Source organism: Zonotrichia albicollis, chromosome 9, assembly GCF_047830755.1.
Source record: "Zonotrichia albicollis isolate bZonAlb1 chromosome 9, bZonAlb1.hap1, whole genome shotgun sequence".
NCBI lineage: Eukaryota > Metazoa > Chordata > Aves > Passeriformes > Passerellidae > Zonotrichia > Zonotrichia albicollis.
Window position 1 is genome coordinate 18,837,878 of NC_133827.1, and position 26,692 is coordinate 18,864,569.

General features: G+C 41.5%; 1 protein-coding gene across 2 annotated transcripts in view; it reads right to left on the reverse strand.

The window, feature by feature from the left end:
- The window catches only part of LOC102065418 (glypican-5), a 366,403-nt gene that overhangs the window by 317,980 nt on the left and 21,731 nt on the right, over positions 1-26,692 (reverse strand). For both annotated transcript variants that reach the window (XM_074546780.1, XM_074546779.1), the window contains exon 2: positions 22,415-22,576. In XM_074546780.1, the coding sequence (XP_074402881.1) occupies positions 22,415-22,576 (162 nt within the window). The remainder of the gene's footprint in view (positions 1-22,414; positions 22,577-26,692) is intronic.

A 26,692-nucleotide genomic window follows, 5' to 3' on the forward strand; every position in this document is an offset into this window, starting at 1 on the left:
GGCTGAGCCCCCCCAGCTCCCTCAGCTGCCCCTGGAGCTCCAGCCCCTTCCCCAGCTCCCCTCCCTTTTCTGGACATTTTGTTCTTAAGATTATTGTTCTGATCAGAACAGCATTCAACTTCCTATCACAAGAAACTAACAGCACAGTATTGAAGTCTTAATTTCAGGAAAAATCATGTGAAAGGCTCATTACTTTTCAGTTTTGCTGCTTTGAGTGATTCGGTGCATAAAGTAAATGATGTGGAAAGTGGAGAACAGTTCAATTTCTATAGGCTATTAAAACAGAAATATGGGAGGTTGGGAGCAGGGAAAATAGTCATGCTGCAGGGGAGTGCTGGTCCATTTAGAACCACTGCACACATCTGAGTTTTACAGAAACAAGAAAAATTATACTGAAAAATGAACTCCTTTTTTTAGAAAAAGTATTGCCCATTATAAATCAAGCTCTGCAAGATACACAGAATAATCCTTGAATCTTCACATGCATTTGGCCACACTGACAGCTTGAGCATTAACTGCCACAATATAACTTCTACTACACAAAAGAATTTTGAAAATTTCTCTTTTCCAATCTGGATGGCCCCTGGTTTTAGAGTCATGAGATCATAACAATAGGAGCACTTGATTTCCTTTTTCTGTATCAAAACTTCTGAGCGCTCTTAAAAGGAAGGTGAAAAACAAGATCCAAAAAAACCAACACTGCAGTCCAGACTTTATGACATTATCAGTATGAAAATCAAAGTCAAACAAAAATTTTCTCGGGACAAAGATTCATAAGAAAATCCTGGTTTGGTTTGGGGCACCTTGGCCTTGATGGATTTGCTTGTCTGGTCCCTCTGGGCTGCACTGCAGTGCTTGTCCCAAACAAACTCCTGGCAATATTCTCTTCTCCATATGCACAGAAATACCTTCGAGGATGAAATTAAATTATGTCACTTGAAATCAAGGTGGAGTACTCACCAGGCTCCTTGCTAAGCTGCTCCTACTAAAATAAAAGAGCCTAAATCCTTTAGACTCCTATCCAAATCCCAAGCTTCAGAAGTCAGCACCTTTCCTCCAAAATCTCCTTGCCAGTAGCTCTGACTCTTGAATAAGGAGTTTCTGAATGAGGAGAATGGGATTCCTGCTGGGTTCCTCTTCAGGGACATCATTAACACTCACACTGAATCTCTCCAGCCTGTATTTTTCTGCCCCACATCCTCTACATCTGCAGTACAGAAATCCTTCCCTTTCCTACAAACTGCAATGCCCCCAATCCCCACAGAGCCCAAGCTCCTCTTTACTCAGCAGCTTTTCCTGTAAGACCTCACCCACCACTGACTGTTCACCTTCAGAAACATGATTTCACCTTTTTCCTCCAAAACTTCACTAGGGAGACCTGGGATTTCCTCCTCTTTCCCTGCAGACTCAAAGTGTCATGCAATCCTTCCTCTGTCCCATAACGCTGCTGTGAGCAGCCACTTGCAGATGAAATAAATCCTGAGTGTTCCATGCCATTCTAACTGCCCTCCTGGCACTCTATCCTCAGCACACACAACTGAAAACACACAGCCAAAATCTCCTCTACTGCTGGAAAGCTCAGTTTTTCACTACCAGGGAATCTGACCTGAAGACTGACACTAAAGATGCACATCACTGACGTGGCACATGGAAAACCTGGGAGAGGTGAAGCTCTTCAACAATCCTCTGAGCATTTCTGAGCATATTTCTGTCTGAGTATTCCTTAGATGGTTCCTTGGCACCTTTATATCAAGATATCCCAGAGGAAAAAGTGTGAAACCCAACTCTGTCCACTGCCATCCAATAACTTTATCCAGTTTAGAGGAAAAACTGGAAATTGAGACTGGAGTAGACACCAAGAGGAGCAGACATAGGACTAAATCCTGTTCCGCAGATCTTACCTGTGTGCTTCTAATTCTGCCTTCAAGAGTTTGTGCATGTGCAGAATCAGAGCCTACAAGGTCTCTGCTGACAGATTTAAATCATGGCCATAACACATTTGTCCTACCTGTATTTAAAGCCCTGGAAGTTAATAGTAATAATATAATACAGTAAAAAATTAATATAATATAATATAATATAATATAATATAATATAATATAATATAATATAATATAATTGACTATATATAATATAGTATATATATTATACTATAATATAACTATAGTATAGTATAACTATACTATAACTATAATATAATATAGTATACTATGTTATATACAGTATATATATACTGTATATATACTGTACATATTTACTGTATATAACATACTATATACTGTATATGTAGTATTTTATATATACAGTATAATATAATGATATTAATAAATATTGCTTATCTTTTCTTTTTCACTAGAACCTAAACAGTTAAAATAGTTTGATTTGAAAATACACTTCAAAATTTATAAAATCAAAAAATAAAGACATCACTTTCTTTTGTTAGAAGATGTACTGATTGAAGAGAACATGTCAGAGAGTACTAAAAAACTCAAAGAAATCATCAAGAGGCAACATGAGTTACTGTTCTGCCAAAAAGCACTAAACTCAACCTAGTGTAACAGTCCCAGATTTATTGGTCTGGAAAGAATAAAGAGCCTCTCGAGCCAAGAGATGTTAGTGCATTAAAAATTGCACTGGATCAAAACACTAGATATAATTTCACTAAGGGGAATCATTGAGGAGCATGGAATTTACATGGGGTTTCTCTACCCAGAATACATGAAGTCAGCATCTGGCTTCTTTTATTAAAAGTAGCCTTTTTTTGCCTTTTTCTTTAAATTTTTTCTGGAATAGCTCATTGTTATGCCATGTAGCCAAAACCATTTTATTCTGCTGGCAAACATGTTCAATGTGGATTTAATAAATAATGTGACTGGGAAAGTAGTTAATAAATATTATTTTTCACCAGGAGATTCTGCTGCCTACAGTGAGAAGCTATCCAAGGTTAGTTTGAGACACTGACATGTGCCTGTATGTTGATGTTTTGGACTGGGTTTTCTTATTAACAAGGCACCAGGCACATGACTTTTGATGTCCCAACAGAGCATTTTGATTTGAAAATGCAACGAGTGCCAAGTGCTGCTAATGCTGATCTAGGTGGGATTTTTAGCTCTATTTTTCTGGAATTCCAACATTATCAACAGGAGTCTTTTGACTGCAGGTGTAACTGCAAAGCACGCGGGTTCTGTTCCAGGGAAAAACAAATCTGTTTAGTCAGAGATGCTGAGGAACATCCACAGAGTTAAGATTCAGTCTGGCTCTGATTTGAATCAAGTTGATGAATTGTAAATAGAAACAATTCTAATCCCACACAGGGACAGCAGGGAACTCCCAGAGCCCCTCTGATGTGCTGAATGGGTTCTTTTAGAAAGGAATGCCACACTTCAAGAATGCTGATTGAAAAAAAAAATCTTTTTCCATTAAAAAATAGGAGGAGGGCAATTTCTTTTTTTTTCAATTGTCCCTGGCACCAGCCAAAGATACGCACACAGAGTTTTGATGAATTCTGATCCTCAGTTTATAAGCAACAGTGTCCACACTACACAATGTTCATGTGCCTTATCTCAGTGTGCTTTTCCAGCTATTTAACAGATCACACAAGGTCGTGGCTCAGACCTTAAAAGTAAAGATGTTGCATGTGGAAACCTTCTGGTGAAAACGAAAGGAAACAATAAGGCACAGTCTTTTGGGTCAGCAGATTATAAGGGTTCAGATTTGCTGGTGTCAGAATTATTACTTACATTTTCAAAACAGATTTTAAGCTAAATGTAAGTGGTTCTCCCACTTTTTCTTTTATTATTATTATTCTTTTGGGAATGGTTTGGTGTGACCCTCCCATACATTTCAACTTGATCTATAATTTTATGTTGACTGCTCACTGTCCTAACTCAGAATAATTCTGAAATAAATTCTGGGACTTGTTCTGGGTTACAAGTTTTTAGAAAACAAAACAAAAAGACCATACAGCTGAAGTTTTCACATGGCTTTCAACTCTAAAGGATATGCATGTTACTTCTATATAATTGCCAACTACTAAAACAACACATATAGATCCATGCTTTAATTAATACATTTTAACCTAACAACATTAAAACGTTCTCAAAATAAAGTGGGATGAAAAATATTTGGAACTTTGTTTTATACTGTATGTATATTTAAAAGATTAATTACTTTTTTTTTAAATTGAAGAGTACAACTCTTTAATAACTAAAATGTCCAAGTCCTCCTCTCTCATGCAACGTGCACAGCCTGAGATAATGCCAAAGGCAGAATCTAAACAGAGTCCAAATTTGAAAATAAAAGAATGAATACATCCACAGTTCTCTATGTTTATAAGCTACACTGGAAACAAAAACAACCAACCACAAATAGCATCCAAATACTAACAAGAAAAAGCTTTTTTTCACTAACAGCTCAACACAAATATTAAAACCATTTCAGATAAAATTTCATTTCCCAAATCACGGATCAACAACTGCATCAGTTTTAAATAACAAGCCAAGATGAGAATGTGTCCAAATTACTCTAAAGGTCATCATAAAGGCCTAATTCCATTTTTATACCCAATTTTTTATTTAAACAAATTGTCATGCATGCGAATCTGAGAAATTCAAAGGTTAGCGTGTAAATAGACTTGAGTTCCTTCACTCACGAGCCCCCAGGCTGTCAAAACTCATATCCTGGCAGACCAATAAAACTTGTATGAAATCAAAATTTTTGATCTCCAGAATGCTGAGTTCTTTGGTCCCAAGCCAATAAAGAACCTAAGCATGTGTCTGTCTGTCTTTAAAGCACATGAATCCAGGGCTGACCCTCACTTGAGCAGCCAGTGAGCCACAGCAAATGGCTGTGGAAGGAAGATGAGAATGAGGAGCTGTCCTGAGGCATCCAGAAACTTATTTGACAGAACAACAATATATTGAGTGTTCAGATTCTTTTTCAGACAGACTGGACTGTGCAGCACAGCCCTCCTAGGCTGGAAGACCCCAAGCATCTTCAGGTGATGTGCTGCAGACACTGAGTGCCTGCCTTAGGTTGAAAGATTTATCTGGGGGTGTGTGTTCTATCCCCATCTGTCAGAGTTGGGGCAGCTCTCTGCTGTCCCTGGGGCAGTTGTTTCTTTATCTCTCCCCCAGCCAACCCTCCCTCCAGGAGATCTCTGCTGTCCATGGCCACTGAGTGTCCCTGCAGGGCTGAGCCAATCCCAGCATCCCATGGGGAGATGCTCCGCCCAGGGGAGGAGCCAAGCATTCCTACCTGGATCCAATCTGAGCCTGGCACAGCACAGCAGCCTTTGCCCCCTGCATTGCCAGAGGAGCAGCTTTTTCCTTACTTTGACTCTGTCGGGGTTGTTTTGTATTACTGCATTGTTTATTTTTTATTTTCTCCCCTAGTACAGAACTGTTATTCCCATTCTCACATCTTTGCCTGAGAGCCCCTTAATTTCAAAATTATAATAACTCATAGGGAGGGCATTTACATTTCCATATCAGGGGAGGCTCCTGCCTTCTCTAGCAGACACACCTGTCAGGGTGTAATCTCACCACACAAATTTTTAAGCAACATTCAGTGCCAGAATAGCTCCATTCTGACTCCTGCTTAAACAGGACCTTGTGCTGCACCAGCACAGGGCCTGGTGGCACTTGATATGACAGCAGTCCCAAAAGGTGTGTCACAGTGTGTGAGGGGAAGAGTGGGTGGGCTGGAAGCCTGCACTTTGCTTTTAGTATTTCATTGTATTGATCTTGAAATAAAAACTCACTAAAACTTGCTATAAAGCCCATCAGTCATAAAACAAGATCAAAAGCAGACCTATAGAAAAGATGTCTGCTTGAGGAAAAGACCTTGATGACGGTTTCAGAAATACAAGAAAGCACATCCTTAAATAATGTTTATAGCCTCAAAACTGCTCTGTTCAGACAGATTATAAAATTAGATAAAACTATCTATTGCCTTGAGTGATGACAGGAAAATGAACGCTTCATCCTCTACAGAACCAGGAATCTTCAGATAAGATTTGTCTCTGCCATCACAAGATAAATCACCGTGGGTCTCATGCTGCTGTGATTTACACCAGCTACACCTGGTGCAACTCGAAAGCCTTCACTCAACTTACTCCACCTGCAAGGAGCCATGAGGAGAATCAGTCTTCTGATACAGAGAGATAACTTAAAGATCTTTGAAACCTTCATTAGTTCTTTGCATTTTCCTTGAAGCTGTGCCATCCCCAGCCTTATTTTATCTTTGTTATTCATCAGCATGTTATTTCTAAGCCTGCAGTGGGTAGATGTGCAGGTACGTATTTCTTTTTATACAGCTTTTTCTACTTGTCTTATTTGTCCTTGAATTCTTGGATATTCCTTTCTGCAAAAGTAAAATCATTGTTGAGGCTATTCCTGCTGCTCTGACCTAATGAACACACTTAGGAAAAAGAAAGGGAGGGAGGGAGAAAGTTTGGTGAATACTTAAAAAGAGATGACAAATCTCATAGCCCATTAGAAAAATGTCTAGATTACAAGGCAAAAAATTACAACAAATTCTGATTCAGACAACTGAAATTACACAATAAAGCATACCTGACTCACTAAAAAGCTCCCCTCCACTCTGAATTATGCACTCAGAAGAAATGACAGCTCATGCTATCAAGTGCCAGGTGCAAGTGGTTAAGCCGTGCAGGAAAGTGAGTGACTGACCCACAGGATCCACACACACACAGCAGCTCCCTGACAGCAGGACACACTGAAATGAGGGGCCTTTTCTCCTCTTTAAACCAAACCCCCAGCTCCAGACCCAGCTGCTGCAGAAGCAAACTGCTCAGCAGGGTGAGAGGGATGCCAGGTGTGTGCACAACAGCCACAGATACCCAAAACAGAACTGGTGTGGAACAGTAACAGCTCTGCTGGAAGGAAGGCTGGCTGAGGATATTGGAAAATGAAAGGTTAATAGGGAAGGATGGCATCTGTTATGACATGATTTGATACTCTGGACACAGAAATTCTTCAGCCACAGAACTCGGAAGGTCTCAGACTGAAAACCAGTCCATTTTTCTTCCCCACTGTATTGGCATGGCTAGTGAAACAAAATATCTCTGTTTTGTTTGAACCCCAACCTTCTCTCATACCCTTGCAGAAGTTACTCTGCACATTTGATTATCAAAGCATTGGTCTTTTTCCTCCAAATTTTGCCACCACATACAGAAGCAGCAAGAGTGAGGTAGATGTGATAAACAGTCTCAAAATCTGAAGGGAGGTGGTGGTGAAAGAGTATTTTTGCTGCTACATTTAGCATGTGAGCTAAAACATTAGGAGGTTATAAGAGTAATGTTGTTTTAAACAAAAATTAACTACAGCGGGTCTTGGTTCTTTATACATTTATGTTCTCTGCAGGACTAATCTCCATAAATTATATTATTAAATCCAAATAAAAAGGAGAAGTGCCTGCCTCTCTTTGCATATGTATATATCAGTCAGTACTTTACATTTTTTGTATCTCATATGTTCTTTTGGCAATTCCTGACTTTCTCCTGTCCCCCAGCAGGACCCAATGAATGATCCTTCTCTCAGGAATCCACTTTTGCAGGTTGCCAGGAGGAGGATTTCAGTAATGAGTTCAAGCTGGCTCGTACCCATTGCAGTTCACTCATTTGCCACTTAACAATATATTCCATGGCACATCCCAATAAAGTAATCTTCACTGGGGAAACAGAACCCTTCCCTTTTCTTTGGCATCATAATTGAAAAGCTTTAGTTTCATTCTGTCCTTGGAGCCAGGGCCCAAGCTCAATTAAATCAGTGCAAAGATTATCAGGGTTTTTAACTCCTCCTGGACCACAGCCAAGGTGAATGCTACATTCTGTTTTGTAAGGACTACATACATTTAAATCAGAGAAGACTTTCTCATTCCTGTGTTTGCAGGTAAAAAACAATATCCATCTTGGTAAGAGCAGCTTCATCACTCACTGGTGCTATATCCTCCTAATATCTGCCAGCACTGCTCAGCAGCTTCATGCTCAGGGACAGAACCTGCATGCCTGAGAGCGCTCACCTTCATGAGAGTTATAAATATCAGCCACTGCCACATCAATCCTGACACTGACTCCAGGACAGCAGTGGCTGCAGCAGGAACTTCTCAAGGAAACACTTCTGAATCACTGAAATTCCCTTTACTCCCAGTGCACAGATGCGCTCTTCCATTATCCCCAAGGGTACTGAAATTAGTTACACACATGAAGACTGAAATATTCATAACTAATCCCAAACAATCAAGAGAAGAGCAGTCTGGGTTAAAAGGATTCTCCCTCCTGCAGCTGGTCTGCTGTTTCTTTAATTTCACATTCATTTGCTAGTGCTCCCAAACATTAATTTTTTTTTTTGCAATAAATTTGGTGGCTTTCACATTTTCTGACCATTTTTTTCCCAGCTGACTATACCTGAAGAAGTTAGTATTTCTGGAGTGTTAAGTTTAAAGCATTAAAAAAATTAAAACTATTCCTTACATTTAGATATTTATATTTGTACCTTTAGACCTACTCCCCATTCTGTGAGCCATTATTTTGTCTGCAGCACTCCAGCATTTTATACCTCATGTTTACAACTACCATGTGCTCCTTTTCTGTCAAGTTTAGTGAAGAAGAAAGGATGAAATGTGCTACAGGAGGTGAGTCCTGCCAAACCCCAACAGCCTCTTTTCACCCCATTATTTAAAAAAAAGTGCCTCAGATTTAGCAGTCTGTAAGAGCACTTCAGAGACCCACACATCTCTGTGCTTTTAAAATATAAAAATTTCTCATATTTAATGTTAATTGCACACCTATATGACTGGCAGCTGGATCATTTCCTGCTGAGTGAGATGCAGAAATAGCCCTGATTTTTGACTTCTAGTCCACAGGAAAACATAAAAATCAGCTCTTTGCCACATGTCAGAAGTTCTCCTTAGAGCAATCTGCACAGGCAGGAACAGAAGGAAGGTATTCCAGAGAGATTGGGCCACATTTTATTAGGACTTTCACACAACCACCTGGCCCAGAACTGCTGAGAGAGAAAAGGAGGATATCACACATGAGGAAGTGATTAAATGCATGTAGAAAAGACATTCTAGCTTGGATAACTGCTTTCTGTCTGCTGATCAGCTGTTATTTCTCAGAATGCTATTTATCCACCCAAAATTCCTGCCTAGCCAGCTGTATGAGCACTGTGCTTGGGTGGAACAGCCTGGTCATGGAGAGAAGGAATGAGGAAAGGTTCCTGGAGCAGTGAGCTCTGCACAAGGTGTCATGGGGCACAGGGCTTCAAACATTCCAGCAACCCCTGGTCCATGCAGATACTTCCAGGAAACCTTCTCAAAACACAGCTAAAAGGGGCAAAAAGATCTACAAGTTCCATGTTTCCACATGTGCATCTCTAAAATCCTGGTAGAGACACACAATGGATTGTTATGAAAAGTATCTACTCCTGTCCACAGCCTTCTGTTTACAATAAATGCTGTGAAACCCTACAAAAGCAATAACAGAAAGGGTAAAGAAATTATTATATCCCCTACAGACACGCCTCTTTTCCCACAGCAATCTAAAAGAGGCTGAAGGAAGCTCTCACAAGCATTTGAGAGAACAAATCAGAAAAAAAGTTACACAACTGCAAAACAGTCATAGCAAAAAGAGTAAGAACTATTAAAGCTCTTCTTTCTGTTAAGAATCCATGAAGGCTTGCATCAATACTTACCTTCCAAATGTAAAACATGTAATTTTAGGATGGTACAAAGACACAAGTCTCAACACAGCAAAATGAAGAGAGCCAATCTCAAGCCTTTCTCTTTCCACTGAAGATTCAGAGCAGATGAAGTTATTTTCAGAAGGAAAAAACTGTTGGATCCTCTCACATCTGAGAAAAAACACCCTTTAATTATTATAAATAGGCCTGTAGGACTGAGGGAAGGGTCTGGGAGAATGCATGGAAGACAGGACCCATGAATTCCTTAATTCCATGTCCTATTCTTACACTGCTTTCACTCAGATTCACTCCTAAGCCCAGAGCTCCTCCACAGCAAGTCTGAAGAACAGGGGGAGGGTGAGTGGTTTTGGTCTGTTAATTTAACAATTTTTTAATTTTGAGATTTTTTAATGGATGTGTCAATGAGCATGGTGAGCTTTAGTGTTGGTTAACAATGTATTTATTTTATTTATTGTTGTGAGATAGGATTAGGAGAAAGGTAAAGTAGGTTTAACATTTTAAAAGGGTATAAAGGTTTTATTAATAGTAATTAAAATTAAAAAGCTGATAATATAAAGAAATAAAATTTTAAGTTTCAATTTCAATGGGAAGCTGCTAGGAAGGAGCATCAATCCTTTCCCCACTGAAATGGATAGGAAATAATGCAGCACATTTTACTTATAACACGAATTTTCCTAATCCCCAAATCTGAATGTAGAGAAAATGTCTTGAGCTTTTTGTCGGGCTGGTGACAATTAAGAGATTCAGTACTTTATAAAGTCTCAGGAAAACAGCAAAGAAAAGGCACAATCCAATAGCAGCTTCCAGAATATTTACACTCCATCTGCAAGGTCTGAAGTGGAGAAATGCAATCCAAACAGATGTCCATGAAAAAGGCACAGGACCAGGAATCCACTTAATTACTTCAATTAACTTCAAATCTGATATGTTGCACATGTCATTTCACTGATATTTCTGAAGACAGATGGAAAGCCATGTCCATTAAAAAACATATGGAAAAGTCAGTTTTAGTGAGAATTGTGTTGACACACCATGGATTTGAGCAGACACCTCTACATGGTTATAGCACAGCAGCTACTTGGATAACTGGTATTTCCTTAGAAATGCCACTCTCCCCACACTGGTGTACACAGGGCTGCTCCAAAGCACCTCCAACACCCTTGCCATGGGGAAATCACCAAAAAAAGTCACAAAAAAAGGACACAATCACAAAAAAAAAACCACACCAGCAGGGTTTGTTTCCTTACCTCCAAAGTCTGCTACAATTCTAAAAACTTTTGAACATATTTTGTCTGAAGTAATTTAAAATCAAGTACATCTCTTTTTAAACTGAAGTCTCCTCCAAGCCTGCCAACCCCAAAGCTCTCAGCTGGAGGGTGAGCAGGCAAGCCATGACACTGCAGAGCATCGAGGAAATTGAGCTAAGGTCCAACATGATTCTGAAATCTGATCTAAAAATCCCAACATGGCTCAGAACGCTCTCTTACACTGAAAAGCACGACCCTGTTGGTTTTGCACACCTTCCATCTGTCTGTGCTCTGGCCTCTTGTGGATCTACCCACAGGGACTTAGGGCTCTATCTGCAGCCCTAACCCATCAATAGAATACCCCACAACAGCAACGAGTCACTTTATGCCAATAACTGTGTGAAAAGAAAACTTTATTCTCTTTTTTCACAACTAGACACACCTAACAGTTTAGATCAGTAATGCATTGTGTTACTCAGCATTACTAAAAGGCACACATTCAAATTACTCTAAAAGCAGAAACAGATTCATTAATTTGGCTAAAATTCCCAAAATAATCTAAGCCATTCTACCTTTGCCTTCCAAACCAAGGCCAAAAAAACCTCAGTGGCAGTGTATATGTAAACCTAAAAAAAATTTTTTTGAGTACAATATTCATCCACTGAGTCTACAGCTGGCACACTGCAAACTGAAATGCCACCATCACTGGGGCACAGAGCTGAGACTGAAATCCATTTCTATCTCCTGTGCCCTCCTGAACATACTTGCTTTGTGATTCTGTTCTCTTAACCTTGCAGTTCCAGTCATTTTCTTTTTAAGTCTGAAAATGCAATGGTGAAAATTAATAATTTCCATCCATTTACACCCAATTATCTGTAAGATTTTTACTCATATTTTTATTGAACTGCCCAGCATTTACAATATTGCAGCACCAATACTCTTGCTCAAAAAACATCTGTAATTTGGGATCCAGAAATGGCTTAAGAAAATGCCTCTCCTGTTTTCAAATTCACAAGAAAAGGGCTAATAAAACAGCAAAAGGAATTTTTAACAACTGCTCATCTTTGGGAGAGAAGGATGTGTAATAAAAAGCTGAATTATCATTGAAATACCCCCAAACTGACAGTCAGTGGTCTTTTCAATACAAAAACCACTTTGGAATAAAAGTTTTAAAAAAATCCTTTGTGCAGGATCTTCACACACTTCACACCTTATTCAGAAATTTGTCAGAACACATTCTTTCTGAGGTCTTCACCCACTTATTTTTCAAAATGTCAGCCTGACTTTGGCAAGCAAGAACCTGAGCCTCGATCCCAGGGGGAACAACTGGATTTCAGAAGATTTCCTGAAGCACTCCCAGAGCCAGCAGCAGAGCCCTGGGCTGAGGGACTGGATAAATTCAGACTGGGCAGTCATGATGGGAAATTCCTGATGGAAACACCATGTGAGAACAAAAGGGAAAGAAAGGGAGAAAACCACCCACCTTCTAGAGCACAGGAAGGAGACAACAGAAATTTCACAACAAGGTTGTGAACTAGGGGTGCAACTCCAGAAAAAAGGACAATAAAGGAGATATACCAGGTAGCCAAGTCACTTTGCTTTTGCGGGCTTTTTGGGGTTTTTTTTGGTTTTTTTAATGAATGAGCACTTTGTTTCCAGCCATCTTTGTATCTTTGTGGTGTCTATCTCATCTAACATCTCATTAGTTTGTTGGGCTACAGTTCCACCACGTTTTTGTACTCTGAAAATACAATCAACAGCCTGACAAGGCACTGGAGAGAACAAAGAGGAAGAAAAAGACAAATACAAACACCAACAGGTGAAATATGGACAGGGATGGAGAATAACTAAATATATGATCACATGATAGATATATGTGTGTGTGTATGTTCATTAGATTTCTTGTTGTAGCACCAAGATGCCCTACCCACATTGCCTGAAAAGCAGCTATAAATAGATGATGAAGAGACTGTCCCTGCCCCAAATTGCTGACATTCCAGGCTTCAAATGGCAGCCACAGGCAGACAAGCTCAGGAAGAAAGTTTACACGATGATTATCAAGGCTAAATGGATGATATCTTATCTGGATGATTTGCTGTTTCCTTTTAAATGTATTTAATGTTTATTTCTCTCACCACTTCACATGGAATCATCCTGTCCTTTCAAAGCCTCAGGCCAAAGAGTTCCATAAAATCTGTGTTTAATAAATTGAATGTTACAAAGATATCTAAACAATACAGCACTTCTGCTTAGCAGTCAAAGCACTGCAATCCCAGTCACCAGCCAAAAACTTCAACACTGATAAGTGTATAATGATTTCCAGTGTCAGCTTCTGGCAATATTCTCCTGTTATCCACAAGCACAGCTCTGCAGGTGCACTCCTCAGGAAGAATTGCAGCATTTCACAAAGCAAAGTTGCACTCAGGAACTGTTGTAGCAGTGAGCTGCTCACAGGGCTGGGCACTGCCAAGGGTGACTGCTCATTGCCACTGGGATGTTGGGGAAGATGAAACAGGAAAGCCTTATAAATATGACTGCCTGGCAGAAGATTTTGAGAATATAGAAACTATAAGTGAGATTGAAATGAAAGCAGGCTTTGAGATCCCTTAGTGAACAACTGGAAAACAATGGTGTGGCTGGCTGAAGGTGATCCCCTTTTGATGGAACAACACCCTCTGCTTGCAGACAGGCCCAAGGGTCAGAGCAGACCCTGCAGCTTGGCAGAAGGGGCCCAAAGAGGAGTTTTTAGGGTTTAAAATGTAACATGCTATAGTAATCTAATGATTCTTAGAGGCTGTCTGTAAATGTTATAGAATCTGTATCTTGTACTAGATTGGTTAGTGAAAATCAGAATATTCAACACAGAAGAAGATTTATGGTATTGGAACAGGAACTTCTTGTTCTTACCCCTTTTTCTCTCTCACCCTCTCATCCTCTCTCCCCCTCTCTTCTCTCAGTCCTGCTCTGAGCTGTGGCTGCAGCTCCCAGCAGGGCCCTGCACCCAGGCCCTTTGCAATGAACCCCAAATCCCAGCAGGGCCCTGCACCCGGGCCCTTTGCAATGAACCCCAAATCCCAGCAGGGCCCTGCACCCGGGCCCTTTTCAATGAACCCCAAATCCCAGCAGGGCCCTGCACCCGGGCCCTTTTCAATGAACCCCAAATCCCAGCAAGGCTCTGCACCCGGGCCCTTTGCAATGAACCCCAAGTTCTAGACCTGGCTGCAGAGATATCTGCTCTCCATCCATCCTGACCATGCAACCCCTGTCGCTCCTACACTGGATAAAATATTATTTCAGTCTAATAGGTAAGAATTAATGGAGGGTTCTCCTATGTTTAAGGAGAAATCTACTATGAACAATACAGTCACCAGCTGTAGTTACCCTATAAAGACTTATGTGGATGTGATCATTACTGAATCTGATTTGCAGGACAGTGATTTCCATTCTACTAGCTAGAATTAAGCATCCTTCCTAGGTTTTCATTTATTTTTCCACTTGATTTGAAAGCATAAAGTCATCAGGATTTTTTTATTTCCTCCATTATTCTTCTGATTTTTCCTGTGTTCTTTTAAAGACTTGTGATTTTCTTCCTAACAAGCTGGCCAAATGACAAGCAGCATCCAAGGAATACATTAATGCAATCAGAAACACACAGAAATTACCAAGACCAGCAGGTATTTACATTCCAGAGGAGTCAGAGATGCTGATTGAACACCAGAATCACAGGTGGATAAATCCTGGCAGTGAAGGCACAGAGAATCTTTACAGCTCACACATCTCTAACATGAAAGGAAGCATAGGAAAAGCCAAAACTGTTCCCATTTGAATTTTTATACTGGGAGAAAAGGCTGGAATTACTGGCTTGTAATTACTACTGTACCTGACATTTAGATCCCAGGTGAGCAGCAGCATGGGTGACAGTGGAAAATACAGGATCATAGGTGTGCTTTAGATGCAGGAGGGGAGCACTATCAAGGAAACATAGCATGGGATCAGTAGTTTGATTAGGGAAATCATCTCTTCTGTACAATTTAAATAACCTTGAAAAAACAGTGAAAGCCATACAAAACCATCAGATACTTGTTTTTTGTAATGTACCCTACAGAAAATCAAACAGTATGGGAAGAATCTGGAAGCACAGAGTCTTAAAGGACATGAGAGGCTGGAATTAACTTCTGCACAAGCTCATTTTATGTTTAAAAGGCACTACAGGAAAATTTTAAAGGATGTTTTATTTAAAGCTTTTATTTGGGGCTTTTCCCTATTTAATTTTCAACCTGTACATAGAAATAATGTAAATTTCTTAACTATTCATGGATAGTAGGTCCCAGTGATTTCAATTTCTATGAAAAATAGAACTGTATTATACTGTTGACACCAAGTAAGAAACATATTAATTCTTTCAGTAATGTACAGCATGAAAGCATCAATCTGAATCTAGAATCCTGACAAAAATGTACACACAACTTCTGAAAAGGTATTACTTCAAAGCACCACAGGTAGTCTTTTAGCCAAAAAGAAAATACCACCTCACACCATTCAGAAAGTTTAGAGACAGAACACATAAGCTGCACAGAGAGTTCAATAATCTCCATTCACAATGTAATGTTAATATTTACTCACAGTCCCTGGCCCCCACCAAGATTTTCTTTTAATTTTGTACATTCAGGAGATAAAAGGTGAGAGCATCAGGGAACAGCACACTGCAAACCTTTTATTTTGCTGAGAGAAGGACAATTACAGGAAAGAATTTAACACCCCCTTCCACCACTCCACATGCAAAGACTGAAATCTTAGCAAAGCCCTGGGCTCTAAAACCATACATGGCACATAGAAGATAAAATCTTACAGGCAATAACATATTTGTAATGGTAAAATTTCAGGATCCATGGACACCATGGAACAAGTAAGCAGTGTGTTTAGAGCAGGACACCTGATGCACAATTAAATAGCATCAGCACACAGTCAACATTGCCAATTCTGCTGTGGCAACCAAAAGATAACCTGGGAAGACGGCAATTAAGGGACAGTGAGCCCAACAATGGATAATCACACCACTGGATAATTGGTACATCTTGGCCTAGACCTGGCAAGCTCTGGAATTATCAATTCCCAGGGAAAGAGGGAAGCATGTCCATATTTCTGATAGATTTCCCTGTTCATTTACTGCCCATGCCATCATTTAGGGCAAAGCAGCCCAACCATGCCAAGATCAAGGACAAAAGGAGCATCTCTCACTCCTGCAGCAAACATCTCAGGAGACTACAGTAGGACAAAATTCCTTCCTCTCCAAGGTCTCTAGAAAATACTTTTTTAGATATCCTATGGTATACGATGTTCCACCTCAGAAAACACATCTTCCCCTCTCTGCTCCTCCCTTTACCTCTCTGCAGCACCAATACACAGACACTGAGGTATCCACAAGTGTCTGAAGTCTGTAAAGAGTACCCAGTGCAGAGCTGTGTGACCGTGTTCACAGGGGTCTGAGGATGAGGGAAGAGACGAGGATCTGACTCCATCTTTCAGAAGGCTTGATTTATTATTTTATGATATATATTACATTAAAACTATACTAAAAGAATAGAAGAAAGGATTTCATCAGAAGGCTAGCTAAGAATAGAAAAAGAATGAATAACCAAGGCTTGTGTCTGGGACAGAGAGTCTGAGACAGCTGACTGTGATTGGCCATTAATTAGAAACAACCACATGAGACCAATCACAGATGCACCTGCTGCATTCCACAGCAGCAGATAATCAATGTTTACATTTTGTTCCTGAGGCCTCTCAACTTCTCAGGAGAAAAAATTCTAAGGAAAGGATTTTTCACAAAAGATATCATGGCTACAGTGCTGTGCTTGCATTTCAACAAGGACCAGCAGCAGCTGAGCTGAGCCTGGCTTGGTCACTGGGATGAACTGGGGGTTCTGCACCCCCAAAAGCAGCCAGCAGTGCTGCACAGCAGGCAGCTCACAGCTGGGAAAGGATTTTCCAGCCTTGGATGCATGCACAACTCTCACTGCTGCTGGAGCACCCAGATCCACTGGGGCCCTGGAACAGGAGGGGGACAGGAACGCTCCAGCAGAGCCTCTCCTTCTGGTGGAAATCATTTTTGCCTAGAGCAAAACCAAACTCTGCATCCTGGCCTGCTGGAGTCCTGGATGCTGAGAATTTCAGACTTTCTGTGCTGCCAGGCACTGACCCCCAGGAGAACACTGCATTGACCTGAGGACATGGAGAAGGCTTCCAAAATGGAATAAGAGAACTGAGATTATGGATGTGTAATTCAAACAGAAGTGCGTGATATCACATGGTAGAAAACGTAAGAGTTTGGGGTTTTAGAATATAGTAATATCTATAAAGCAAGATGGAGGTTTTAGGGCAGAGACTGGTCTTTGTTCTTCACCTTCTCCTTCCTGGGTTTGGGTGGGATTTATTTTGTCACTGGACATCTTGGGCCTTGTTAATAAAAGACTGCAGAACTCACTGCTGTGAGATTGTAACTTCCAACCCAAATGTCAGCAGAGCACAACACACGTGGGAAGGGGTGGGGAACAACTTGGCTGAGTGAATAACCAAGCAGTGCAGGACTACAAAAAACTACTTAGAAAACAACATTTCTGCATTTCTGTAATCCAGCAGTAAATAACAGGAACCAGAAGCACTGGTGGTGAGCTCTGGCAAGTTTCTGCTGGTGATGGTTGGCCTTTTTTTAAATAGCTCATCGATTCTGGACTGCATCCATGTCAGCATTGTGGCTACACTTGATGCAGTAATTTACTTCAAACCAGAGTGCACTTCTAGAGCCAAGTCTTTGTTTTGTAAATGTCACTGCACTTCAACACCACTAACCAGACACCCCTATTTCAAGCTGATATTCCTCAATTCAGTAAAAATAAGCATCAGGAACACTGCAACAGAGCCAAATGAAAACAGAAAATGCTTTTGACTCCACACAGCCCTGAGTGCTCTGTAGTGTATTATTCCTTTCTGGGAGAGTTTAGATCAGTTGATTAATGGGCCCACTGACTTATCCATCCCAAGATGCCCTGAAACCATCCAGTCATCCCCATTCCCCATGGAGGCTTTCAGAGGAAAATCTTTGTGCTTTAGGACTTTGTGGATAAACAAGGCATTAACTTTCAGGCATTTCACTGACAACCAGAAGTCCTGGACTGCTACAACAAGCTTCCCTTTCTGTCATTCATGTCCTTCCCAAGCTTCCTGCCTGGATCAGATGGCAACAGGGCAGACCAATGTGCATGCACTGCAAGGTCAGGGCACCTGCAGCTATCAGAAACTGCAGCAAGGTGCTTTCCCAACCAGCACCTTCCCATTCTGTAGAAAACAGAAGGTGAGCACAGCTGTGCCAAACCCTGTGGGTCAGGAGTGAGAAGAACAGAGCTCCAAAGCTCATCCTCCCTCCTGTAGCTGGGAAAACACTGGAACTGGTCCCAGCACCCAACCCTCAAGGTCAGATGATTGTTATTTCAGAAAAGCAGGACAAGTTAGTGCTTTATGACCAACAAGCTTTGTTCATGGAAGATTTTTCTTCAGGGATTAAGTGAACAATCCCTATTGCCTGCTGTAGAAACAAGCGCAGAGAACAGTAACTCTTTTAAACTGTTGAGCTCAAAGTTTTTCACCCTATCTCTGACAGCTGCTAATTTGGTGACTGAAAAGTGATGTAGGTTTAAAAGTATCTTGTTCTGCCTCTGTGCAGAGACCATCAGCAGAACAAATAAATTATCAGTGTTTGGATTCTCATTACCTCAAATTAGCCTCAGCACAGGATGACAGGAGCAGAGCCAAGCTGCCTGTGGGTCCTTATGTGGCACCTGTTAGCATTCCATAAAGGACACAGAAAAGGGAGGCCAGGTTCTCTCTGCTGTCTGAGCACAACAAAGCTGTCCTGACAGACTGTCCATACCTCTTCTGACAGCAACTTTCAGCCTGCACACCCACACTGCCCCTAATCCATTAACAATAAAGCACTTGCCACACTTGACAGTGTCCCCAAGGGGTGCAGGGACTGCAAGAGGAAACTGGGGCAGGGATGGATGACTCTGCCAAATAACAGGTACCATCCCCACAAAGACATCCATCTAAAACAATACATTTGTTCACAGGCAAGCCTAAAATAACCACTGTGACAAAGGAAACAGTAAGTTCAGAAAAGAATCTTCTGGTTATCACAGGGAAATGAGATACAAAATGGAAGTGTCCTGTTTCATCATTCATTTAAGTAGCTCTGCTGGGCATTTCAGGTGCAGCCACAGGAGCACAGACAGGGAGGCACATCTCTGGGTGGGACAAAGTGAGCTGCTCCAAACTGCACCCACAACAAAGTCAGCTGTGCAGAGCCAGAGGCTGACAGGGAGATCATCACACCAGGCACATTCCCCTCTGTTACACTGCTCCTGTTACAGCCTGGATCACTCACTCACCTCATGCCCTTCCTCTTCCTTGCCTGTGATTCCATTTGGAGCAGTCACACATCTGTGCAGGGACTAAACCCATGGCTATGACCTCGAGGCTACACCATGGACCAGAACATGAAGAGAAAGAAATGCATCAGCTTTCCATGAAACCCTCCCAGGGGCCCTGCTTGCATTCAAGCTGCCAGAGCCCCAGATTTTGTGTCCTGTATGGTTTTGCAGGAGCTGATTGTGATGCTGTGCCTCCCAAGCAGCCAGCTGGCCCTTCCATGCCTCTGTCCTGCTTCTCATGGGCAGGGCATTTTTCACTGCACTTGGTGCCAGTGGGGCTCTTCCTACTCAGATCAGTGCTATGAGCACTGAGATAGACATTCAAGCAAAACACATCCAAGCAGGAGCTTTATTAAATATAAAGTGTTTGAGCAAAAACACTTGCTAACATGGGAAACTTTAAAGGGGAAAAGTAGTGGGACAACCTTAGTGCTGAAGTTGTCCATGTAAATGGATTGGGCACTAGCCCAAATACAACAAGCCTGCCCACAGCTGTGATATATTTAATCAGGCCTTACAGACTAATTATCCTGCACAACTAAATCCACCTGTGAAAATTGTCTTACTTAACTGTGGGCAAAGCTACTTAAATAACATTTTCACTTTCAAGAAGAAAACCCCAAACAGCATCTCTTCAAGTCCAAAATACCCACAGCCAACTGCACTGCCAAGGCACAGTAGAGGGAATATTTAACCAAATTCACACCAAAACTCCTACTCACCTGAGAAAGCTCCTTATTATTAATACTTGTGGCACTTAAATGTCCCCAGAACTGTCTTGTGACTTCTTTGAAAGAATATAAGGAGATGATAACTTAAAAAAAAAAAAAAAGAAACTAACATTTTCTTTGGGTGTCTCCCCTTCCAAAAAAGTTGTCTCTTTTTCCCAATGAAATTTAACTGCCACCACTATATTCTCAGTGATGGACTACTGAAAATCCATCTCTTACACCACAGTAATTTTGAAAATTATTTCATCAGCATTGGTGTAATATGATCAGTATTGTCTGCTTAAAGTGCATAAAAACCAGCTTAGATTTCCTTTCCTTTCCTCAGAAGCAGGCAGCAAGGCTAACTACTGCTTTGCTTTGACTAAACTAACAGTACTAAAAATGTGTATATATAAAAGTAAATTGTGCATGAAAATTGTACAAGTAAACACCACTCCACACAAATGAATCAAGTGCTATTTTTCAGTAAGTCTGAGTCAGTTCTCTCTGCTGCAAAAAAAAAACATGAAATCTAAAAAGCATCTGAAAGCTTCTAAAAATCAGGGTTTCCTTTTCTCACGCTGTAAAATGTGCTGTTGGCACACTCACTTTATCATTTAAAACAGCAACAAGTGAAAACAGACCAAAAGGACAGAGTTAATTCAATGCAAAGATCTCCCCTCTCAGTAAATGTCTGCACAGCACCACTCTTAGCAACAGAATGTTTATCCAGCACAAGATAAAGAGCGAGGCTTTTCCCTGACACCTGGGACAAAACCAAAGAACAAAAGCAGCTCCCGGTGCAAGCCAGCAAAGTTACATTTTTCAAGTGTTCCCACCTAATGCAGACAGAAGGCCAGCCACAGCAAGCCACAACAAACAACCTATTTACCCACTTCCAGAAAATGCTTGTAAATTTAAACTGTGTGAAATGTCTAACTACTGCTTTCATTCCATCAAAAGGCTTCATCTGCAAGGGACAATAAAGCCTCTGGCTTGACCCAAAGGGGCTGCTAGGTTAATCTATTCTGACCTTACCTTTATTCAATCATAATGCTGAAAGATTGCTTGAATGAATAACCAGCATTTAACAATGCCAACAGGCACTCTTTCACTACAGTGCTCCTCTGAAGTGCCCTCCAAGCCAATTCTTTAGTGACAGGGGATATCAAAAATTTCAAAAATTAATTGTAAAATAAACCAAAAAATGCCATTTCTCACTTGTGGATAAAAAAGGAATTATATAAAAAAAAAAAACAAAGGAAGAAAATTTTTCTCTTGCCCCTTCATGTCTATTTCAGACTTCCACCATCACTTATTGTCAATTTTTGATAATATGCTGTCTCTTATTAACTGTCAGTCATATCTTTTATTTATAGTACTTTCACTCAAACGGGAGAAACCAGACAAAAAAAGATACTACTGATAAAACCTGCCTTCTAACAATAGATCTTAATCACCCAGGCCTCAGCACTTGGTATTTTAATAACCACAGGCTTCGTTTCAGAGCCCATTCCATGAGGGTGCTCAGCACTGAACACAGCAAAGCAGAGTTAAAATTAAGCACATAATTAGGCCCACAGAGGTCAGTAAGCTGCATTCACCACTCACTGACTGATTTAATCACTCAGCTCCCATAAGTTTAAAGTTCACAGCCTATGTTTAAATGCCCTTCTAGAGAAAAGCCTGCAGTACCCAGCACTACAGTGCAGAGTTCTCCCCAAGCATTTTCCTCCCTGTAACAGTGCAATAACCACCTGAATAAAGGAACTAAATAGTCTGGTATGTGTCTGTTAGAGTATGGAATCTTGCATTTTGTCATGAAGCATGAATTGCATTCTCATTTGACATATCAGTTAAAAGTACTCATTTTTCAGCATCCACAAACAAATGCATCCTCATTTAATGATCTACACCTGTAAAGAGTTTAGCAACACAAGAGAATAGCAAAAAGCATGACCAGCAAGCACTGAAAAGACACTTAAAAATGCCTTTAAAAAATCCACACTAACCCCAGAAACCCCTTAAATCTGTTCCTAATTAGATTTAGGAAGATGCTTAACATACCAGTCAAGATTAAGTGCCATCACCTTTATCTGAAAGCACAACCATCAAAGAACTGGGAAGCAAACCATAAGGCAGTGACAAGAGCATGCAAAGCAAGAGGAATGAAAAATAAAAATAAAAATAAGAGGTTTCCTTTGAATTGCAGAGAGCACTGTTATAAACTATTGCAAATTTCCTACCTTGAAAAGCTGTGATGTGACCAACAATCATGTACTTCAGCTCAAAGTTCAGGGCCTGGATGCTCTGAGCCCTCTCCCTCCGAACAGCTGCCTGGTAACTTTCTTCCATCTTTTTGGTGCAACATGTTGGTGCCCTGTGTTGGCAGATCTGTAAATCTGACTCTTAAAGCAAACAAGAAAAGCACAAAAATTAGAAAACCTCTGAGCTTACATCATAAAAGAAATGCATCTTAATACCAGAACCACCACATTTTAAATTTTGAAACAAGACAAAACCCACAAGGAGTAACATCGTGAAACTCAGCTGTTGTCAGAAGGACACAAAGTTGTGATGATTTCATTTGAGGAATATGAAATTATCAGCTGATAAGTTATTTTACACCCTTAAGAACACTGGGCACAAAAGTCACCTGGACATAGTCAGGGGCACAACAGAATCATCGTTCATGAAAATGTGTGACCGCGTTCACAGGGGGTTTTGGATGAGGGAAGAGATGAGGATCTGACTCCATGTTTCAGAAGGCTTGATTTATTATTTTATGATATGTATTATATTAAAACTATACTAAAAGAGTAGAAGAAAGGATTTCATCAGAAGGGTGGCTAAGAATGGAAAAAGAAAGAATGATAGCAAAGGTTTGTGTCTGGGACAGAGAGTCTGAGCCAGCTGACTGTGATTGGCCATTAATTAGAAACAACCACATGAGACCAATCACAGATGCACCTGTTGCATTCCACAGCAGCAGATAACCATTGTTTGCATTTTGTTCCTGAGGCCTGTCAGCTTCTCAGGAGGAAAAAATTCATAAGCAAAGGATTTTTCAGAAAATATCATAGCTACAAAGATGCACCATCAAAGGGGGAGTATTTCCACCATGCAACTTGCACTAAAGGTATCAAAACTTGAACATGTGAGTGACAACCTTGCCTCAAATCAGGATCCAATACTCAGCCCTGGTGAGCCTCAAGGGATCACCTATTCACCTTTTACACTTGGGGAACCTTAAAAAAATCTCTGAGCTCCTAGGCAGCTCACCAAAATAAAATAATTAAAGGCACTGCAATCACTCTCACCTTGCAACTACAGAGAAAGTTGAAGGCTGATTAAAAACTTCATTCTTGCAGAATGTTTTTATTTTTTTTTAATCATTGCATCTTTGTATGTGCTTCAGTAAGTTTAGTATTTTTGGTAAGGGAACCTACATCACAGAGTTGTGGTGGACACGCTCAGGGTCTGTTTGTTCTACACCACGGGACTTGCAGGTGTCAGAAAGGATCTGGTACACACTGCAGGTGAGTATTTTCTGAAGCTCCACAAATACACGTTTTTAGAAGGAGAGGAAAAAAAGCAGGAGACTGTTAATCAAGCACACTCAAAGCAGGGGCATATATAAATACCAGAGCCCAAAGAGTCACACAGTATTAAGTGTGACAGTGTGAGGGGCTTCCTTCCCTTCCTCCCCTGCACCTTAAGGCAGAAACAGAGGCCCTGAGGGAAAGGGGGCACAGGATCCACCTCCATCCCATCCCACAGGCTCTGGGATGGAGACACCTTTCCCAGGAACACCAGTGGCACACAGGTGGTCAAGCTTCCCAGTGCCACCCCAGCACTGGCTGTGTGGGCCATTCCACTGGAGCTGGTGTGTCCCACACTGCCCCTCCCTGTGCCCAAGGGAGTCTCTGTTCCCAAACACCACTGGCACCCCCTCCCCACACAGCCCCAACAGGGCTGGAGGGCACACGTGCATGAGAACCACCCCAGTGCTCCAGAGAGCCACAATTCCTCCTGAGGGTTTCTAGAAACATCCAGGCCACTGCAGAGAACCCAGAACAGGCCTTGGGATGGAAATATCAATGAACCATCACCTGCACTGCCCCTCACACCTGGGGTAATGCACACCTTGCAGGTTAATGCACAGCAATGCAGAACTGACAGGGATTTAAAACACGAGGATGCACTCAGAAATCAGCAGGCACCCCCAAAGGACCAGGCTCTGCTCAGAGCCAGCTCCTGTCAGCACTCACTGAGACCAACCCACAGGGAGAAGCTTCAATAAAAAAAAATAAAACAAGTTAGCTAAAACCACTCATTTGACTCAAAAACATTGCTTCCAGTTTATAGCCACTCTCATTTCAAAGTGCAGCTAATTTATGTCAAGAAGGTCAAAACCAAAGTAAAATATTTCAATTCACTACCTTTTTATACAAGTTTGCACACAAAGATCAAAGCTGTCACAGACTGAGCTGAGTCAGGTACCATTTTGGAGGTGGATTTGTTTCACATTTCAATCTAATCTCAAAAATGGGAAACAAGGATAGTGTGAAGCCCCAAGCCCCACTGAGGCCCTGCCAGGAGCAGCAGCAGGAGGGCTGTGCTCGTCACCGGCTGGGCACGCTGGTCCCAGGCTGGAATGAGCTCCTTGGATGGGCTCCCTGGTCCAGTTCACCCCCTGAACACATTTGTCCTGTCACAGGAATGGGGGACAGGGAGGGACCACAGCTCTGAGCTGGCACCAGCAAAGCACCAGTGAAATGGAAATGCAGAGAAACTGCAGAGCAACTCGGTCAGACACAAAGAGTGTCCGAGCACAGGGGCTGGAAATGTCACTCAGCATCTGCAGGACTGGGATGCTGACCCCTGTAGGATAGAATACAAGTAAATAAAGATAGTATAGAAGGTAATCTTACTCCCTAAAGAGTTGCAGCTGGGTTAATTATTAAAGATTAGGAGCAGGCCTGATGTTAACAGGCCACAGCTGTAGGCAATAACAAAAGTGTTATAAAAGAGTGGATTGGTTGGTTGAGGGAACTGGAGTCAGTGACTGCTGTGAGGACGAGGAAGAGTTAGAGTCTAAAGGAGTTGCCCACAAGAAACATCAAAGAGAAGCTCTAGCAATATGGAACCCTTGTAATGTAATAACAGTAGAACTCTTACACTATAATGACAACAGACACCTATTTCTGCTTATGGATAAGCAATATAATAGCTGGCTCTCATAATTAAGAGATAAATACTATGTAGATGCTTAGTAATGTTATTGTAAGATGTCATTCCATAGTCCTCTTTCCCCCCTTGCCTTAGAAGTCAAGACATTCAGAGGAGGCTGGCTTGGTACCAGGAGGGGCAGCAGAACAACTCCTGACCTCCAGTCAAGAATCTCCACCAATGGATGGCACAGAAGGAGCTGACTGACAAAACCTTAAGAGGGACTAAACATATAAGAGGCAGAGCATCCATTTTGTAGATGAGCCACGTGGCCAGTAGTCACAGGGGGCTCCCAGTGCTGTAATTTTTCCTTTTTTAGTCCTCTTGTAGTTTAAAAAGATTTTTAAAAGTGAGCAGTTGTTTCCCACATCAACCCTCTGCAGTTTTGTTTAACAGGGCTCTGCAAAGCTCAGAGCTGTATCAGGAAAGGTTTGAAATGGCCAGAGCTCTGTGCTGGCCCTGGCTAGGAGGCAACCCATGGCTACCAGAGCTGCCCCAGCACTGCCCTCTGACCTGGGGCACACAGGAACCTGCTTCTCCTCCAGAAAGCTTTAAGGATACTGATATCTCAGCTGAACTGCACTCCTGAGCTTCCCCACCCAGATATTTCCCCATGAATGCTCCAGGAGCCTGAGCACTGGGATTTGTTGGTCCAGAGCCAAAATGACACAGAAGACTCTCCTAAATAGAAACAGCACTAAGCCCCTGACGGTTCAGGAGCCTGATGTGAAACACAGAGCACTGAAGGCACAGCAAAGTGCAAGCCCCACTCCCTCACAGCACTGTCAGGTCAGAGCTGCCATGCACACAGCCTGGCAATTCCATTTGCTCCAGCATTAGCCTCAGGGTATCACTTCTAACACAATTATAGAAACCTAATAAAAGGTTTCACTGCTATACGTGCCTGGGTGCCGAGATTAAATTAGAACTCATTAGTAATGTCTTAATGTCTCTAATAAGTCAGATACTAATTTTAGTTTATCTCATCTCTTTCATCTTGATGAAGAATACCCTCTCCAGTGGGAAGAGGGGAGGAGCAGGGACAGAGGAGAGGCTGAGTCCCCAGAGTGAGCTGCCCACCAGCCCCAAGGGCAAACTCCTCCCTTCTTAAAGGAACAAAGCCTACAATACACCAGAGAGAAAGCACCGTTCCTGAAAGTTACAACAGCATCATTTCAGGATTTCACTCTGCTAATTTCCATTGAGGACTTGTGTTATCAGCTTTCCCCAAGCTGCCCCTCATTTCCTAGCTAATTTGGGAGGAGCCTCTACCTCAGCCTCCCCCTTAAAGC